Source organism: Notolabrus celidotus, chromosome 20 (genome assembly GCF_009762535.1).
Source record: "Notolabrus celidotus isolate fNotCel1 chromosome 20, fNotCel1.pri, whole genome shotgun sequence".
Classification (NCBI taxonomy): domain Eukaryota; kingdom Metazoa; phylum Chordata; class Actinopteri; order Labriformes; family Labridae; genus Notolabrus; species Notolabrus celidotus.
In genome coordinates this window covers 23,211,323-23,231,985 of record NC_048291.1, presented here as the reverse complement: position 1 = coordinate 23,231,985, position 20,663 = coordinate 23,211,323, and the positions used below count along the sequence as shown (strand labels likewise).

The following is a 20,663-nucleotide window of genomic DNA, read 5'->3' as shown; positions in this document are numbered from 1 at the left end:
AAAATCCAAAATACTCATCTCAAACCACAAGAAAGCTTTCAAAAGGCAGTAAAAACCCAGCTGACCCGACGAAGGCCAAATCTACTGTCTAGATTTCAAGAAACACGGGGTCCCGATCCATATAACATCTTTACAAACTTATTATGAGGCATTCATCTGTTATTTTCCTTACAGGATTCTAAACATAAAATGCAGCAGGCAGACTCTTATCCTTGATATCAATGACATGAAATGTACAACAACAGTGAGTAGCAATCTTTAAATTCACACAACACACCTACACAGAGACACACATTACACCATGTTAGCCTTTGTGCACCTCCAAGCTGCTTTAATTTCAGAAGAGAGCTAATTGCAATTAAGATGCACAGGGTGTTGAGCTGGGAAGTAAAAGGAAGTAATCAAAGTTGATTATAGAGCCTGAGCCTGATCAGAGCAAATCATACACTGTACGGCTCCTCTCTGCCTGCCTGAGTCTGAGTCAGGCATGACACCGGCACAGAGCCTGTTTTTAGTGTGATTATGTCCATCGCTGCAGCACCAGCACCAGCTCCAGCTCTCTGCCAGATTTGAGGGGATTATGGCTCATGTGACACTGTGAGCGCAACCTCACCGTGTTTCGACCAGAGAATCACACAAAGATGTGTTATGGTTCAAAAGTGAGTATACCCCTTATAGCTGGCAGCCAGAAATTAATAATTAAATTCATAATCTGGGTTTGTTTTGGAAGCTGCTTATTATAGCTGGAACAGTGCTGCTGTATACCCAGTTAGATTAATGTGAATAAACAGCAGCTGAACAAAACTGTATACCCATTACAGACAGTTGCTATCATTAGCAGTCTAAATATGTCTGATTGGGATTACTAAAATCAAGAAAGAGGGAGCCCTGTGATAAGTTGGCAACCCGTCCAGGGTGTACCCTGCCTTCTGCCAGAAGCCAGCTGGGATAGGCTCCAGCCCCCCATGACCCCTACCGGGATACGCGGTCAAGATAATGGATGGATGGATGGATGGAAGAAAGAGGGAAGTTATTATGCGATAAAATGTATCTGCAAAGCCAGGGTGCTGAATGATTTTCTGCAATTCAAATACATCTGTATCTAAATTAATTTGAAGATCACATGCATTGTGTTTAATGATCCAAGCTAAAATGCATAACCCTGTATTGATCCAGTGATGCAGAAACAGAACAGCGAGGTCAACACATTCACAACTCTGAGTACACTTTAAGGGTTGTTTTTGTTGCAAAAAAAACTTTTTATTCATAAAGAACCTGCTGTTGACTGACTAATGTTTTTTTAGATGTCCTATACTCAAGTATCTGGAGGCTGTAACCATTGGTCCTGAACAGGCCGTACGAGAGATGCTGTGGTGGTGCAGTTGAGGACAGAGTGCCTTGCTTAAGGTCATTCAAGTTCTGTGAGTGTGAAATCTCCCATAATCTTAATTAATATCACGATTTACATTCAATTCTCTTATTCCGGGCATCAATTAGAGAAACAGCATATTTTTGATTCAGGCATTTGTAAAATATTTGTTGGCAGTTACACACAGAAAAACTGTTTGAGTGGATTTGCTTACCAACACTGACACCTAGTGGTCGATCGAGACAAAATAAATACAAAGAACTGTAAGGCATATCAAGAGGGAATTACAGTAAAAAAATGTCCTCTCCTTATTCACAATAGCTGTGATTATTTTTTATAAAAGAGGTTACAGCAAGAAATACAGTTACCTATAAAAACAAATAAAAACTATTTTTAATGTTAAAATATTTCCCTCTGATTTACAGTACATCCTAGATCTCCCAAACTCCAAGCACATAAACACATTCGTACCGCTGCATCCAATATTAAAATTCAGTTTAAATGATTTTAAAATAGCTAAAAGACTGTTATGAAATCCTCTTTGTGATGACAGGATAAGCGTGGCTGATGGTTTGGGTTCATGTAACAGCAAAGTTCATTGATCCTGTGATAGACTTGATACAAAGCAGAGGAAATGCAAACAAACACATGCAACGGGAGCTAGGACCTTGGGTGTAAACAAAGCTGTCATGCTAATTTCAAGCATGACAAATGTGTAATGAGTTTATCACGCTCCTGCCTCACTCGCCCTGTAGTGCAAACAAATGCTAGCACGAGAAGCAGGAAGTGTTCAACCAGTGGAAAATGAAAACAATGGATTCATTAAAGAAAGTACAGCAAAGAGTAAAAACTACATTTCAAACCCACCAGCACTATCATGTCTCAATCAAAGAGATCTGTTACGTTGCCGAGGCAGTATTCTTTGAAGCTGAATTCCTCAGGAGTGAAAGTGACGTCCTTCCACTTCTTCTTGGTGATCCGGCCATCAGGAGTGTCCATGGCAAAGTTTTTAATGGCTATGTTGGGCAGAAGGGCAATCTTCTTGTACTTCATCTCACATCCCCATTTCTGTGGATTCAAATAGAAATGGAACCCCAATGTAAGAATCAACAAACACTCATTCGTTTGAATTCAAAGAGACATTTTGCAGATAGTACATTGCACCTGGTTGCAGTTTCCATTATTGCAGCTGATTGAGCATCCAGGCTCCCAGTCCCCCAAAGTCCTGTCTATGAACACCTGCTCACCGACTTTGTAGTGCTGTCTGTAGCAAAGATAAGCCAAGATTATCACAAAAGACATTTTGTAAAGACTTGAATATACTTCTTTGTTAACTTTGAAACCTTACCAAAACAGTGCAACTTACTTGAAGTCCGGATTGACGATGATATGGTGCATATTCTCGACAAGTCTGATGTCACTGCCTGAAGCGACAACCTTGAAACATCTACGACACAAAAGCTGGACACGGGAAGCAGCGTGAAAGCCCCTCTTTGCCGTTTGTTGGCTCTGAACAACTTTTCTGGCATTAACAGCTATTTTTTGTAGCTCAGTTATCTGGAGACAAAGAAGAATACAATGTGATGGCAGAAACTTGTGGCAGTGAGAGGAAAGGATAAAGAATGAAAAAGTTCCTCATTCTCACCTTGCTGCGAAACTCCTGGAGGCTCATATTTTGCACCTGTGCAATGGCTTTTCCGGTCAGTTCTTCTAGGAATTCATTCGTCTTCTCCCTGCGTATTTCAGGTCCCCCTTCCTCTGCGATCACTGAATACTGGCTGTCTCTCGCTCTGGCTCGTCCGCTGGCCTGCTGCTGGGCGATCTCGTTCGTAAGCAGCCCATAGCGGACCACCAGGTTGCACTCAGGGATGTCAAGGCCTTCTTCAGCCACGCTGGTGGAGATCAGGAGGTTGAGTTTATCCTGGCGGAAACTGCGGATTGTGTTTTCCTGCTCGTTCTACAAGTATGCACAAGAAAGATGTAAGATGTAGTATCTGAATTATAACCACTTATAGCTAATATGTTAGGATTATGTAACAACATACCAGTGTCATGTTATTGATGTTACTGCCGGCTCCAGTGAGGATGGCTGCCTTGATGCCGGCATCCTGTAAGGCTTCATTGTTGAGGACCCATTTGTTGAGGCGGCCTGCACAATGACGGGTTTTGCTGAAGATGATCCCTTTTGATTGCAAACCTGGACCAAAGTTCTTTAGCAGGATGTTCTCCAGTCTGGCCATCCTTGGGTTCTCATAGAGGGGATTGCTTGCCAGTGTCCTCAGCTCCCCCTGATTATCTGTGTGAAGAGACAGCAATATTATTGCTTGCAGGGTGAAAAGCTGAAGCATGATCTTAACATTAATAACACTCAAGTGGCCAAACATAAATAAGAATACATCATATTGTTTTATTTCTACCTTTGTAAAGTCCCACCAGGAAGGTCTCTGTTCCATCGATAATTGAATTGAATATGGGGATGTAGAACTCCTCCATGTAGCAATAGGCATCCATCATTTGCAGAATGTCATTGATGAGCAGGGCGTCGTTGTACTTTCTGAGGTGGACTGCGCATCGTGCTAACCGTCTGTTGTTGTCGCTTACACCTATTCCAAATACAGACAAATTGTGTGAGTGCAACAACACCTGTTCTTCTTGCTAACCTAAATGAAGATCCTTAATTAACAAGGAAAAAAAAAGCAGCTGTGTTATTACCTCGCTTCTCCAGCATCACCACATCCATCTCGTACTCTTGTGTGCCACACTGTCTCAGATTGAAGTCTGGAGGGATGCTCATGAACTCATGGATTTGGCTCATCATCGCCTTCAGATGATCCCCAAATGGATCCTACAAGAAAGAACATGAAGTCTTGATTGGAGTCATTATTGAGATGTTTAACTTAAAGCCTAGCACACTTTGTCTTAAGACATGCTTCAAATAGTGGGTCTATGATTTAAAAAGGAGAGGGAAAACAATGTCTGACCTTAGGCCTTTTCTCCACAATGGCATAATCCTTCTTGGGTCGGGGCACTTTCTCCTTCAGCTCAGGCACATAGTTTTTCGTTGAAACGATGGCTGAATCAAGGTTTGCACATATCTGAGGAGAGAGAGAGAGTAGGGTGAAGAAGAAGATACAGAGACTTAAGGAATATCAGATGAGATAGCTCATGTTAACTAAAACAAGGCAAGTAAATAAACCCTGACCTGCAGTACATGCTCCACAGCTCTGAACAAGATTGTTTCACCCCCTGCCCCCGGTGACGCAGTGAGGCCAAGGATCTGTGGCAGCCGTTGTTCTCCTTCTAACTTTTTCTCTACATAGCATGCCATTATCTTGTTGTAGACGTGGTCCTTGTTGGTGTGGTGACACTCGTCAATTATCAGAAGAGTGATATCTGTAAAGAAACATAATTGATTTGACTTATATAGCTTTTTTCTGGGTACTCAAAGACACTCAAATGCATCAAGGCTTCTTGTTCATTAAAAGGCAGTTAGAAAACCAATCATAACCGCCTCCCTCACTGACCTGAGAGCTCAACATGCTTGGTTTCCTCTGTGTTTGTCATGGCATTGTACAAAAGCTGGGCTGTGCAGATGACCACATCTGCTTTCTCAAACACTTTGCCAAAGAAGTCCTTCTCCTCTTTCTCTCCACTGACTGACGCCAGGGTGTAGTCACTGCCCAGGGGACCCTTGAACTCATGTTCATAATGTTGGTCTGCCAGGTGAACCTAGAGTGTAAAAATATCAGAGGCACATTGTGTTTAGTTTAGTTTATTACGATGTAATGATTCTGCACTCTGCCTATGTTTGTGTGCATTGTTTACCGTGCTTACTAGGACCATGACTTTGGCATTCCTAGTGGTCTCTAGGTGTCTTTTGGCCACATAAACAGCAGCACGAGTCTTTCCACCTCCTGTCGGCAGCCAGATGATTATGTTCTCTCCACGAATAGCCCTTTCAACCACTTCTTCCTGGTACCCATACAGCCCAAAATCTGCCATTGTGTACTTTCCTCCTGCCTGTCAACACAAGAAGAACACAGTGCCTATTGTTTATAAAGACAGACACAAGATCACACTATCTAAAAACCATCTTCTTACTCTACTACACTTGTGTCTACGTTTGTAGATATCATAAAGGAAGTCAGATTTCTTTACTCACCAGTCAGCTGTGAGTTTTGTAGTCTCTCCTCGTCCACTGTCACCACATATTCCAGGTGGGGGGGTTTTATACTCCTTTGGGATCAGCTGTGTGATGCAGGAACACGGAAACGAAAGCAAAAGCTATCTGAACTCTGGTGGCCCAACCGAGGGAGGCCCCGGAGGAACGACAGATAGTGTTCATTATGCAACGACCGGCTTACAGCTGGAGCATTTTTTATGGGCTTTAAAAAAAAGACAGGCCTCTGCAAAGTGTACACGGTTTACCCTAACAGGGCCCTGCCTGTTTCTCTTGTGCTAGATCAGAGAATCGAAACACAGGGCCTGTTGAAACACACAGATTCATGCAAAAAGGAAACAAACACACAGGAGAAGTGTTTTGGTAAGACAGGCACTCTGTCTTTAAGAGAGACATAAAATCTAAGCCCGCAGTTGGATGCCATTCTTCAATGTAACCTGAGTATTGCTTGACCATGTCTTGTATAAATGAAGTATCAAGTGGTTTTGAAATCTGAGATTGTGTCAGTTACTTGAAAAGTAGTCTGCACATTAATAGGTTTGATGAATACTGAGCAGCATGTACAGACAGACTTAAGCTGATAAACTACTTTAATGTCCTTAACTCCCTCAAATAAGATTTTGTTTCTTCCTCAACTCCTCTTACAGAAAAGAAGGCCTCCAACTTGGAACTTGTTTGCTGATTATGCAAGAATTTTTCCTTGCTTCCTAATAAGTCATAAAAATACATCAAGGTAAAAGTTGTCCTGCCGGTTTCAAACTGCTTTGTTTTGTTTCTTCGGAAATCCCCAAATTTGATTTAGGTCCAAATCATGTCATTCAATCCACACAATGTGTCTCTTTGTTCAGCTTAACAGGTTCCTGATGTTTCCTTCAAACTTAAGAGACCACTTGCACTTTGAAGAAATCTTTATTTAAAAAATGTTTAATTCTCATGAATAGTATTACAGTTACAGTAAATGGTATTTATAACTAGAGAGCCGTCCTCCCACAGGCAGAAAGTTCACTCAGACTGACCTTTTTTTTTGTTTTAGAAAATCTGAAATGCAGCATAGGTAGACTGAGGGACAAGTATGCTATCGACAACCCTGAATAATGCAACACTGACATCACTTCTTTAGTTCAAAGCTAGTCATGATTCAAGTACAAAATAAACACAGTCTCACACACACACACAGACACACACATACAAAAGTCAATGGGACATTCAACAAGCAGACTCAACCAGCATGGGACAGGTTCTCCCTGCGTCTCAGGAAGCACTCTATTTGACAACAACAGCTGAACAGAGATGTTTTCGTTACAATGTTTATAGCACTGTAAAAAAACTGCAACAAGAGAGACTAAAGGTTGAACATGTTTCATTTGTAAACTGCTCGCCATGCATTAATGTCTACCACAGCCTGTGTGTGTTGCTTTAAATTAACCAGAGTTCTCTGACTCACTTTGAGGAGCGTACTTCAAGCATGTCCCTCTCCATGTTAACGTTTCATCAACACAAACTACCCGGTAAACCTGTGACAACATTGCAACCTGTGGAAGTGACTATACCACAGAGTCCAGAAAGAAAACAAATCAATGCTGACAAATACAGTACCACCTGTGACATTGTAAAAGCGTCTCTACTGTGTAACCTCTAAATGTGTGGAGTAAAACCCTGCTTGTGGAAAACGGTGTACAAACTGAAGTGTATGAATGAAGTGTTGTCAACTCTACATCGACAGTATTTTCTTGAAGGCAGCGATTGGGGATGTTGTTTTGTTTAGCACACAAGTGCTAAAAGAAGTGAATGCCCAGTCCATCACAAGCAGAGTCTTAAATGAGCCCAGAGTGAGGCTGCAACAAAGGAGTCTTGTTATCAGACAGTCTGAGAAAGAATATTGTAAATAATGCTTCTCAAGTCCAAATGATCAGTTATTACTTTTTTTGACCCAAAAGTAATAATTGATATTCAAAGATACTGAATATACACTGGAATGAAAACAAACAGCAACAAGTCATGACTTCTTAAGAGCTATAACCAGCCAACGTTCATCTCACTTAAATAAACAGTTTCAGCAATTGTATTAGATTCATTTTTAACCAAACATATGGTTTCACTATTTCAAGACTACTTAAATAATATTGGATTATCCATCTAGTGTCTAAGTGTTTTAAGAACTTCCACCCACGCACACTATTTCTCTTAAAACCCATGAAGATGGCTGGGATGTTCAAGTGTGTCAGTAACAGAAGGCAACGTGGCTTTAGGTCCCGAGGTCCAGTTTCTATGAAAGCATCTCTACACTACACACACACACACACATCTCGTGTGATGAATGGGACATTGGAATGAATAAACGGCGATAATGTGACAAAACCAGGTCGACCATATTCTAAGTAAGAGTGGAAAAGCGTGGCATTGTTGTGATTTGGACCTTTACCTTTGGTACACTTAATGAAACGTGTTGATGCAGATTATTAACACACTGTGAGTACTACACAATAGAAAATGGCTGAAGATGACTATAAGGGGAAAGCTAATGCCATTTTGACACTTTGTAACGCTCAACTGGCTCTGATATTTTCAAACAACCACATTAAGTTAGATTTGTTCCAGTCCAATAACTCCCCTGTACAGTTTGTCAGTTGTGTACGTATCCCCTCTATTAACTCAGATATGACAACAGCTAGAAATGTCCTCCTCGTGATTTGCTCCCCTCGGTGCATCTCTGCTGTCAAAGTTACTCTGCATTCATCAAACAGAAGAGTTCATTTCTCGATCAAGCCTCCGTCTTTTAATTTGAAGTAGAAGAACTTCTCCAAGGTGTTGGCGCACTTGCAGTACTCGCTGTCTGGAGGGTTGTACTCGCGGCAGTTGCTGATGATCCGCTGCAGGTCGGCAATGAAAAGCTTCTTGGTCACATAGTATCTGTTCTTAAGTCTCTCCGTCATGGTCTTCAGGTCTGTGGAGGACGAGGAGGGAGAAGAGAAGAAACACAAATCTGAATTAATTAGAACTCGGAGAGAAAGAGAGGGAGAGCTGTGGTGTAATCTCAGAGATGCTTGCTCACCGATGGGAAAGCGGATGATCTCGTAGTAATCTGGAGCCTCTGATTTTTTCACAGGTTCCATGAAGGGCCAGGCATCAGGATGAGTCTGTGGAGATCACAAAGTCCTGGTCAGCCTCTCATCTAGTTATTCCTGTGGTGTGTGTGTGTGTGTGTATGACCGTGTGTGTGTCACCTACCTTTATCTGGGCTAGGAGATTCTTTAACATGTTATATAACACATCAGGATCCTTCACCTCTTTCCTACAAAACATGGAGATAAGAAGTGAAATATTAACTTTCTGCACGCTGACTGTACAGAAAAAATGACTTTTTGTTGTTGCATTGAAAGGACTGCAACACTAAATTATTCCCCTGTATCCTCTTTATTTGTTTATATCACAATAATATCATATCGTGGATTTTTTATTATGATATTATCATATTGTGACCTTTTCATATGGTATGGCGATGTTACTCCAGGTCTTATATTTGTAGAATTACAAAACGTCTTCAGTGTTTTTTTGTCAGAGTCCCAACTTTTTAAAAATGTTTTGCGTGCATGACATTTAAAATGAGTATTTGTGTTTTCAGTCACAACATCTGATATGTTGTCTCTGCACTAGTTTTAATGAAACATGGTTGAAACCTCTCTTTCTGAGGGCATTTCCCTAGTTTCTATCTGACCTCCTCTGCTGCTTTTATCTGTTTTATTTAACTACACTGTTTTTAACAAGTGTCTGCAATTTTTTGACTGTTTTTACTTTTGCTTGTTTCATCATGTTATATTTTTTGGCCTTTTTGCCTTTCTTTTATAGAACAGCTGAAGAGAGACAGGAAATGTGGAGAGTAGAGAGTGGGGGAAGAAGTGCAGGAAATGGTCGACTGGCTGGGAATTGAACCGGCGACGAGGACTCTGGCCTCTGTACGTGGGGCACTTAGACCGCTAGGCCACCAGCGCCCCTTGCTTGTATCATTAATTGAGCGACACCTGCAAGCTAGTTCAGGCAGACAACTCAAGCTGCACTGCTATACATATGTCACATGTCCCACTCTCATAACCGTCATCCAATCACGCCTTCTGCATCTCAATTTGGCGGTCTAGTTAAACCAGGAAAATCTCCCATACCTCCCTCTGCCTGTCAACGCTTCTGCTGCCCTGCATTCCTATTGCTGCATATTCTTTCATCCCCACCACCACCCCAGCATCCACCTGCAGGCTCCGGGGTGAGTTTAGTATGTTTTGCTCATCACTCCTCAATGTGTCCATGTAAACTTATCTGCAGGGAGTGATGGGGTCGAAGCCTGGGCTCCAAACATGTAATATGTATTTGCTGCTACAATAAACAATTCAAACAAAATGACTGAAATGTGTCATGTACAGAGGTGGGAAGTAACGAGTTACATTTACTCCGTTACATATACTTGAGTAGTTTTTTCAAAAAATTGTACTTCTGAGAGTATTTGTTTTGCAAAGTAGTTTTTACTCCTACTCAAGTACATTTGTGTTAAAAAATATGTACTTTTACTTTGTTACATTGGGCTGTCCACTCGCTACTTTTACCGTTCCTTTTTTCTTCATTTTATATTGTTTTATACTCAGCCGATCTCTCACGCAGCTCCTTCTGATCCAGAGCTATAAATAGCCTCAACACTGAATGAACGGAGAAGTAGCTCCGCCCCCTCCTCCACCTACAGCTGGGGAGAGAGGCTGCGTAATACCTGCGTCCCCTTTGGAGGAACATGTTTACCCTGTACCCAACATCCGGACTCTCTCATAACTTCTAAATGACGAGGAGAAACAGTCACATTATGCGCTGCTTACTTTGTCTATACGGTTGAAATCTTGAGCTTATAGAACAATTAAATCTTAAAAAACATGTCATGGTGAGTTATCAGTTAGGTAAGGTAAGGATCATACTGGTTAATATTAAATCTTAAAAAACATGTCATGGTGAGTTATCAGTTAAGTAAGCTAAGGATCATACTAGTTAATATTAAATCTTAAAAAGCATGTCATGGTGAGTAATCAGTTAGGTAAGCTAATGATCATACTAGTTAATATTAAATCTTAAAAAGCATGTTATAGTTAGTTATCAGTTAGGTAAGCTAATGATCATACTAGTTAATATTAAATCTTAAAAAGCATGTTATAGTTAGTTATCAGTTAGGTAAGCTAAGGATCATACTAGTTAATATTAAATCTTAAAAGCATGTTATATTGAGTTATCAGTTAGGTAAGCTTAGGATCATACTGGTTAACATTAAATCTTAAAAGCATGTTAGAAATGTTGGAAAGTAGTCTAAAGTAACTTATAAGAGCAGTAAGGTAGCATGCTGATAAAAACAGCTGCTTCTGAAGCTCAACAGTCACCTCAGAGAGATTCTTCAGGACTGAGTTCATGGCCTTTTTAAACACTTCCAAGTTGTTTTAGTATTTTCAAGTTATGTTTTTAAGTAAGATGTACTGAAAATAAGTTAAAGGTTAAAAAAGAAAGTTTGGAAGGCATAGATATATTTTTTATTGTAATGTTGGAGTATTAATGTTCTGGAGTTCTGATCACATCTCAGACAGAGTTTGAAGTTTCAGCTTGTTTTAAAAAATGAAAGCGGGTACATTAGTTTGAGCACATTGCAGCTTTTCTTTCTTTAATGTTTGAAAGTAAACCATGCCTAACAGCATTCATTTTGGCATTTTCCTATTTCTGTCACTTTATTAAAGGCAGTGTGCACTTCACATTGTTATTAGCATTTCCAATACAGTACAATTTTATATATGATACTACTCACAAGTTACTCACTACTTGAGTAGTTTTTTTTTTTAGGTACTTATTTACTCTTACTCAAGTACTTATTTCTATGAGTACTCTTACTTCTACTTGAGTAACATCATTATAAAGTAACAGTACTTTTACTTGAGTACTGTTTCGGTTTACTCTACCCACCTCTGGTCATGTAGCACTTTGGGATTTGTTTCTGAATGTAAAGTGTGTAACACATAAAATGTATTATTATAATAAATGATTTGAAAACCAAGAAGAAGATCTGTTTAATCAAAATTTTTGAGTGTCTCAACTTTTTGGGGAATTTGGATTGTAAGTGCACCTGACTAAGCACCCAGATGAGGTCACAGATTTAAATAATATAAAATATAATATATAAAGGCTTACCCTTTGTCTTTGCTACTGGGTTTCCAGCCCGTCTCTCCTGAAAGAAAAAAACCTGTGAGTAAACTGATAAACTGTAGTGTATTTTTTCATAACACATAAATCAAACACTCACTTATGCCCGGGATGCTCTCCACTGGGATCTGCCGCACTCCCTCTTTGAAGCAGGTGAGACCCGGGTACACCTTCCTGATCTGGCTCTGCTTCCTCTCAATCAGCTTCTTGATAATCTGTTTTCAGTTGAGATGTAGGTGGTGTTTACAAATACAACATTCACATCACAATACCTGTTTTTCCTTAAAGACATGATCTCCCAGCTTCACATACCTCCTTCTGTCTTTTAATGATATGGGAGAGCTCAGTGTAAGGGATTCTGGGGTTCAGCTCACACTCCATGAGGGTCGCTCCCTCATAGTCTTTGATGTATCCCAGGTATCGACTCTTCGGCACTTTGATGTCTTTGGAAAAGCCCTGCCAGGGAGGAAGAAATTACTAAAAGGACGAGATGGCGGCTGAAGAGCGAGGCAGAGCTAATGTGCGTGTCACGGCTGTGGTACCTGTTTCTTGAAGTAGCCAATGGCGTACTCATCAGCATACGTGAGGAAATAGAGGATGTTGTGTTTGATGTGGTACTCTTTCAGGTGGTTCATCAGGTGGGTACCGTAGCCCTTCAATTGAAAACAGAAAAGCATGAAAACCTCGGTTTGTTTTAAAAAAGGCTTTTCAGTTTGTTCTAGTAATTGAATTTGTGAGGTTTTTCAACAAAAAGGTGCGATGGCTTCAGGGCGGATGGAAGAAGAAACACTGGAAATACATGTAGTGAAGCTGAGTCTCCGGCAAAGATCAATGTTCTTTTGCAGAGTCTGAACCTGATATGTTTTCCAGTTTATCAAACAAGCTTCATCTTTGATCTTTGATGGGAAATGTGCACATGAAGCATTCCTTTCACCTGGTAAGGGATGGCCATTTAACCATGTCTCTGTATTAGTAGTGGTGTCTTGTGGGCCAAAAAGTGTATAAAGACAAAACCTCTGTAGGTAAAGTATTCTGACATCTCAGATATTCAAAGTGAATAAGCTCTGGAATACTGGGTACTTAGCTCCCATAGCTATGCCCACAGTGCCTACATCTACCAGGACGCATAGCAGCATCGGCCTTGCTCGGCTGAATTTCTTTGGCTGTGTACTCTTGCTAAATTCAAACCCGGTAGTCTTAAGTTCATCCGGGTCAACAGCTTTGCACAAGTGATGCAAATGCTGCTGCAAAGAACAACAAAGCGGGCTGCTGTGCAAAGCTGCCCCTCAGAGACACAGAACGTTGACTACAGCTGCAGGAGTTCATACTTTAAATGCATACTTTGACAGAGACACAGCTTAATACTGACTTAGTAATTCCTTTAAGGCTGCAATACATGCAAAAAAAGTCAGTACTAACATGATAGTATTTGCACACACCTTCTTTGTTTACTTGGATTGGCACCAGCCTCCCAAAGAGAGAAATGCTCACCTTAACTTGCTCATTGGATGTGACGGCACAGAAGACAATCTCAGTGAAGCCCTGAGTGGGAAACATCCTAAAACAAATGCCACCGATGACACGGCCGTCCTTGATAAGAGCGAGGGTCTTGTGCTTCCTGTGAATAGTTGGAGAAATCAGAACACATGCCAACAGCTGAATGTGACTTGCGGTGCGACCAGAGCTGAGCACACGTCCGTTAATCTGTTACTTGTTAATTATCAGCCCGGTTGTTTTTTAAACTAGTTTAAAAAATGATTACTGAAACCTTTAACTTCTGTTCAATTCAGTTTCTTGGCTTCATCATTCATGCTTTACGTGACTTCACTGCAGGAACACAGCATTGTGGCTGGAGACACGCTGAGCTGGGGGGCCAGCCCAGTGAAGTGTCATCGGGAACGACTCGGCTTTTAGAGCCAGCTAGCTACTGTTCATGATCAAAACTATGAGGAGCTATTTGGGAGCAGAAAGAGCCGGTTCTTGCCGTGCCAAATGATCTGGATCCCTACAAAGAGCCTAAATACCCATCAATCTGAGTGTATACTGTGAGGTTGTTAACTTGAGAAAGAAGAAGGATCCAAACCCGGCTCTGACACGTTAAAATGGATCACAGACACCTTGAGTAAGAGCATAGGTAGATTTGAAGTAATCCAGAGATCTTTATGGATATCATGTGTTTGCATTAAATTGCTTACTGGACTTGGATCATGGCGACTCGACTGTGCCCAACTGTGGGTGTGACATCCTGTACTTACGGGTCAAACACCAGCCTGGTGATGTACTCTTTGGGCATGCGAGGTAACTGATGAGAGAAGACATTCTGCAGGCCGACCAGCCACATCAGAATCTTCTTGTTGGACTTCTGGGAAAGTGAGTTTCCGATCACATGGAACTCTATGATGCCCCGCCTCTCCTCCAGCCTGGCAGTCTCATCGCGGGCAGCGTTAGGCGTCAGCAGATTAGTCTAACGACATAAACATATTACTGTTAGCACAACAGTCTGAACAAATTAACCTCAATGAGTCACCAGAGAGGAAAACACTCACCTCTGGTCCCAGCATGGCAGCAGGGTCAGTGATTGTCATCATGACTTCATTGACCAGCTCCATGGGAATGTCCCCCATCACACGGATCCTCTTAGCGTCCTCCAAGGTGAGGGCGTCAGGGAGTTTACGTTTCTCTCCTGAACAGAGAGTCACAGATAAGAACAACACGAGCAGCATGCAGAGAAAATCCCCCTGAGTGATGTGATGTTCCAAGAAATACTTTTCTACAGTCATTTTGGAGAATCTGTGTAGTCACCACTTTGTTCCAGTTCTTTGCGGTGGCTTTAAATCTCATAAATCAATTCAAAAAGCTACAGAGGCTGATTGAAGTCAGGTAAGGAGAATCTAAAAGTAGAAGAGGGCTCACTGACCTGTGATGGGTTCTGCTCCTGTAGCATCCATGCTGCTCAGAGAGGAGATACTGCTCAGACCCTTTGGCAGTGCAGGAGAGCCGGACACTGCAGCCGGACTGATCACTGCCATAAAGAGACGACAAGGTAATTAATACAAACCACACACACACAACAGGGCAAGTATGACATCTGCATGACTCTAAACAAATCTGTAATAACACCTTAAAGCTGGGGTTGGTAGTCAGATTTAGATACACTTTTTGTTATACTGGTTAAAATGATCTTTATGTCCCGATGGTAATCAATACATAATGTGTTCTTAAAAAAGAGCGAAAAAAAAACTGCTATCTACAGCCGGATTAAACCTGAGAAAACACCAACCAATCCCTGCCATCAGGAGCCAAATTATGAAACCAATCAAATCCCGTCCTGCCGTTGTGCCCGCCTCCTGCACTTACATTTCATGTTTGTTTGTGTTTTTAACTTTCACATAATGTTTTGGTGTTTTCTCACTGCTGAGTGAGACATGAGTTGACGTAGTGCAAAACACAGACGATGTGCTGAGGACCGGTTTTGAATCAGTCACCATCATATGGTCGCGAATCAGTGGCGCTAGTGCATGTGAGCGGGGGCGTCGTTTTGGAGGAGGGGGGGGGTTAGATGGAGTCCTGAGGAAATGCTACATTCAAATTCATGCTAGTTTTCCTTGACTACCAACCCTAGCTTTAAAGAAAGCGTGATGGGTTTTTGAAGATTATAAAACCAAACGAATTTTAATACTGACATCTCAAAAAGACATACAAGAGAAAACCAGACCATCAGCTAGAGGAGCGAGTTATTTTGATGTCAGTGATTCCTGCTACCATGCAACATAGATAATCCCAGCACATGCACATATGAGGAGGACGGGCAAAGAGATACAGTTTTATATGAAGAGGCTGACGAAATGAAAGTTGCTTTAAGTAAATGTGGAAATTGCACATTTAGACTCATAATTCCTGCACGTATACCCACAAATTAAATACAGAAATAAGAGAAATGTAAACTGTTCTGTCCATCCCTGCCTGTTCACCTCTTTCAGGTGAGCTGCAGCTTAGATCTGCAGCTTGGATCTGTCATCAGACTATTAATTACATATATCTTTAACCCAAAATCAGACCCTTGTTGAAATGGGATTTTCCACATTTTAACTGTTGCACAGCATTGGGTAGGTTTACAGCGTTGATGATTTTGAGAACAGAACTCATCGCTCATGGCCGTCATGCCATGCAGAAATAAAAAAGCTGAATCACTACATGTTTATATGTTCAGTGCATGGCTAAAACTATCCAAATATCCATTGGGCTGTGCAACAACCTCACCTGTCTGATGCCCCAGCTGTGTGCCGTCAGAGGCTGGCATGGTGAAGTCAGCCTCCCAGATGGGTGAATTATCGCCGTAGATTTCCTCCTCCAGCATGGACAAGAACCTGACATCATTCAGAGCCAAAAATTATTTTTTAAGCAAAAACAGAAGGAAGATGGGGCTCACATGAGAAGCAAACCAAAAGTGTGGAAAACTAGCTATGATAGGAGAGTTCAGAGATAGATGACAGATTTATTCCTCATTTAAAAGAACTACTGACGCCAAAGACTGGGACAAACTGTGAAAGGTACAAACATGCTTGCACAGACTGTTTTAAGAGAGTGTGTTCCTACTTGGGGAAGTGTGTGAGGATGAGTGTGCGTTTCTCTGGTAGCAGTTTGTCCTTCTCCACCCTGAACTTCTCCAGCAGCTGTCGACGTGTCACAGTGAAGATGGACTTGAGCAAACTGCGGCCGAACACCTGAGTGGTCTCGTAGCGCGGGAGGCTGTCGTTACTCTGAGGGACGTGGCAGTAGCAAAGCCACCTGGGAGTCACAGAGGAAAAGAGACTCATACTGTAAAGACTGTTATCAGGATCCAACATATTAAAATAATGCAGTAACAACACATGCACACACACCTGGTGTAGTCAACCTTGTATGCCGTTCCATCGTCTTTCTGGGTGCGCTGGCGATACTGTGTCGGCGTCTCCAGCTTCCAGTAGTTTAGGCACAAGAGGAACATCTTTGACAGCTCGAACATGGTCTGCCTTTCCTTTGGTGCCAGGTGGCTGAACTTATACTGAACAAAATTTAAAACTCCCTACAGAAAAGAAGGGTGGAGTAACAGAGATGAGTGCATAGACAATACAATAAACTAAAGCATGCATGGAAAGGACAGAGAGGATAAGGAACGCATGAGAGGCATGCCCATCCTTAGCAGAAGGCAGGACAATCGATTTTAGTTTTCAGCTACTGCAGCACATCAGGACATGACCTGAAGATGATTATAGTTTCATGTTCACCTGCTCAATGTTGGGCTTTTCAAACGGTGGACTCCCAAGAGATCCCTCAACAACCGGCTGGCTCATCTGCAGGATGCATTTCCTCAGCAACTGACGGGAAACAGGGTTAAAAAGGAAGACTGGTGTTAACTGTTGAATGATGACACAGGCTAACAATGGAAGGACTCACACTCATCGGTAGGTCTGTTTTAGAAGCTGACATTTCTTCGGGAATCCCACAGGTCACAGGATTCCCGTGGAATGGGAGTCACATTTGCTATTAATCCCGTGATTGGGACGGTACAGGATAAAAAGTTAACGGGAGCAGATGGGAGTGGGAAGGTCTAGAGGGACTGTTGTTAAAGTCTTACTTGTGACAGCAAGAAGTTTTCTCGGTTTATTGTGTGTAAACTGTAAACATTAGCTCATAGTTTACTCACTGCACCACCAGGTAACATGGGAATCTCTCCTACTCTCCAGTTTAGCTCTGAAGTTTCTACCTTTTTTTCCTCCTGTGCATTAAATCAGCTTTTCCTCTGTAAACTCTGCCTCATAAAGGTGTCCACATGTGTCTGCAGTACACGGCATGACATCGGCACGGTCAGAATCCCTCATTATTAAGTTTAGTTGTATTTTTATGACTTTGAAGCTGCAGACCTGAACAGCTGATCAGTGCACTGCAGGCGGAGGAGCATGTCTGTGTTGTGTCCTTAAATAATGCAAAAACGAACAGGTTTTCTGATGTGAAGTGAAAGTGAAGTGCTGACAAAAATCAAAAGTGGAGCGTACACCTACTCTGAGATGAGTGCTCCGGTCTTAGTTTTCCAAAACTCAGGTACAGTATGGGAATTGTGAAGGTAATGCCTTTATGCACTTTTGTTTGTTGAGGTATTTATTGTCTAAAGACTAAAAGAAGAAAAAAAAAGGGAGCGGTACAGGAGCGGGAGTCATTCTGAATGGGAGCTGGATGGGAGTGGGAGTCATTTTACCAGGAGTGGGACAGGAAAGGAGTTGTTTTAACCCTGGCCTGGGATTGGGATGGGACAAGATTTCATTCTGTGGGAGTGGGATGGGACAGGAGTGAAAATCCACTCCCGTGTCACCCTCTAGTCTCGGTTTGACCCGTTATATTTTGAGACACAGGTGTGCTTACCTTGAAAAGGTAGAAGTAGACCTGTTTGGTGTCAGTGTCCTCCTCTTTGTGCACGGACATAAACAGGTTCTCCACATCCACCACCATCCCCAGCAGCCTGTTAATCTCCTCCTCAGACACATTCTCCAGATGGGACACATGATCAGCTGTAAAGCAAGGTGCTACATCAGTGACTCAGCAGAGAAACATCATCAGAGTCAGAATGCATTGTGAATCAAGAACTCTCCAGAATACACTGTGTTTATAAACCATTAGGAGAAAGGCTAAGCTGTACAGAGTATCTATATATGGACTGCATATTATGGAGGAGGGTTAGTTTGTACCCAGAGCATGTCCACAGCTGCGGCAGGGCTCACTCAGGCTGGCTGCTTGCTGCTGCAGGTCCATCCGTGTGGCTGACGGTGGATTGGGATTTTTCCACCCATTGCACTTGCATGTATCACTTGCCTGAGAATAAGCAGAACATGTTTTACAGCAAATAGAGGGATTTAGAAAATGACTCAGCTTTTGATTGTAGTGGTTGATGAATGTGTAACCTGTGTGTCCATCTGCTTGTTAATGCAGACACCCTGATAAATATAATAACAAGGATCCTGCAGACTGATGCTGGCTAGCTACAGAGCTAGCTAGCTACAAAAGTTCACTACAAGCTATGTTACTGAAATGTGTGTTTATTGTTTTGTTAAAGGCTCCTTGACTGAGCTGTAGTCTGCAGCCATACATACACTAATGTAAGTAGAACCGAGGTGTGCTTTGTTGTTGTGAACTTTGGCTATGCTAGCTACCTTGCATGCGGAGAAGACGCCAAGTTTCTCGAGCTTTTTCGCCCGTGGGAAAGCTCGGACTTGGGCTTTCTTCTGGCTTGCACGCTGTTGCTGGCTCAGTCCCGGTCTCGCCGGGTCACTGCTCCCGGACCCAGAGCCTGTCGCGGCAGTACTGGACCCAGCTGACCCAGCTGACTGGGCTTGGAGAAGCCGGGGTTGCAAGGCCTGCGCCGCCGGGTCCGACATATCCACGCTGCTCGGCTCTTCTTCCACTCCTCGTACTGAGGAGGAGCTGCCTTCAAGGACTGGCGACAAAATCGGATTTAAGGGAACCGTAGCTATATTTTCAGATTGTAAATGTAAATTTAAAGTGTTTGTTTTTCACCCTAACAGAGATGTTTATAGAGAAGTGCATACGTGATTTAATCCTCTGAACATGACATTTCGACACAGTATCAAATTGATAAAATGCGATTATATTATATATATAGCAATTTTTATCGTGCAATAACTTACCTTGTCTATTTATCAGATAGAAGTGTACATAGAGTGTATATATCTGTAATAGTTGCCATATTTTATTTTATTTTATTTTTACTTTATTATATTATATTATATTATATTATATTATATTATATTATATTGTATTATATAATATAATATAATATAATATTTTATTTTATTTTATTCTATTTTATTCCATCTTATTTTATTTTATTTCATTCTATTTTATTTTATTTTATTTCATTTCATTTTATTCTATTCTATTCTATTCTATTCTATTCTATTCTATTTTATTCTATTCTATTCTATTCTATTCTATTCTATTTCACCCTTGTCATTAACTATGTTAACTATGTTAGTACATTGTTGTATTCTCCTGTCCCGTGTTGTAAGCTGCTGTAACAAAATAATTTTCGCCAACGGGGGACAATTTTCCCCAACGGGGGACAAATACATTATCTTATCTTACTAATGTATTAATTAATTGGCCGCCTCAATACATCATTAAGGCCACCGCAAAGTAAGCATGTTAATGTGCCATTAGGTTGCATTCACTCATTACTATTTCCAGTTCCATCAGACAAAAAGTATTCACTAGCCTTTAAGTCATTTTATTTTGAATGCCTTCAGCGGAAATTGTAGAACTCTCTGGTTTCCGTGCAATGATGCGTTTGGGGTGTCAAACATGCGGCCCGCGGGCCAAAACCGGCCCGCCAGAGATTCCAATCCGGCCCGTGGAACAACAACTTTGCAACTGGAAAAAATTACAAAGACATTACCTGTAATTTTTCAATAAAAGTAACTACTAATTCAAATTTGTCCTCTGGGGGTCACATAAAATCATAGTCTCATAGGACTTTTTTTTCTCATAGTGACAAAATAGATGATTTGCTGTTTGCATAATCTGGTTGAGATTCATAAATACTTTTTAGAGCACTATAAGATGATGCAAATATCCCTACAGTTTACATATATGTAAACTTGTCACAGTAGGAACAGTGGATCCACAATCTTCGAAAGGAGCCACATATTTGGGGGCGGCAGTAGTCCATAGGGACTTGGCTTGGGAACCAAAGGGTCATCGGTGCAACTCCCAGTATGGACGAAGTTTGGCAAGTGGACTGGTGGCTGGAGAAGTGCTGGTTCACTTGCCTGGGCACTGCCGAGGTGCAGTGAACCGAACCCCCAACTGGTTGATGGCAGTATCCTCACTCTGACATCTCTCCCAAAGTGCAAG

The 20,663-nt window shown here is 41.6% G+C and overlaps 2 protein-coding genes across 2 annotated transcripts; both read right to left on the bottom strand.

Moving 5' to 3' along the window:
- Positions 1-304: 304 nt before the first annotated feature.
- dhx58 (DEXH (Asp-Glu-X-His) box polypeptide 58) lies at positions 305-5,628 on the bottom strand. Its single transcript, XM_034711209.1, has 12 exons — positions 5,532-5,628; positions 5,195-5,389; positions 4,894-5,098; positions 4,572-4,762; positions 4,351-4,464; positions 4,082-4,214; positions 3,787-3,972; positions 3,415-3,665; positions 3,015-3,326; positions 2,736-2,926; positions 2,534-2,633; positions 305-2,437 (listed from the first exon to the last, which is right to left on the bottom strand). Exons 2-12 carry the CDS (start codon positions 5,369-5,371, stop codon positions 2,252-2,254), a joined length of 2,046 nt encoding a protein of 681 aa, XP_034567100.1. The 5' UTR covers positions 5,372-5,389; positions 5,532-5,628; the 3' UTR covers positions 305-2,251.
- An 811-nt stretch (positions 5,629-6,439) lies between these two features.
- On the bottom strand, positions 6,440-19,219 carry kat2a (K(lysine) acetyltransferase 2A). The gene is made up of 18 exons (XM_034711208.1): positions 18,944-19,219; positions 18,482-18,605; positions 18,159-18,304; positions 17,027-17,116; positions 16,643-16,824; positions 16,356-16,547; positions 16,020-16,126; positions 14,677-14,781; positions 14,306-14,442; positions 14,015-14,223; positions 13,251-13,377; positions 12,302-12,412; positions 12,072-12,215; positions 11,860-11,974; positions 11,748-11,784; positions 8,778-8,841; positions 8,602-8,686; positions 6,440-8,493 (listed from the first exon to the last, which is right to left on the bottom strand). The coding sequence occupies exons 1-18, from the start codon at positions 19,166-19,168 to the stop codon at positions 8,300-8,302; spliced, it is 2,394 nt and encodes a 797-aa protein (XP_034567099.1). The 5' UTR covers positions 19,169-19,219; the 3' UTR covers positions 6,440-8,299.
- Positions 19,220-20,663: the final 1,444 nt, after the last annotated feature.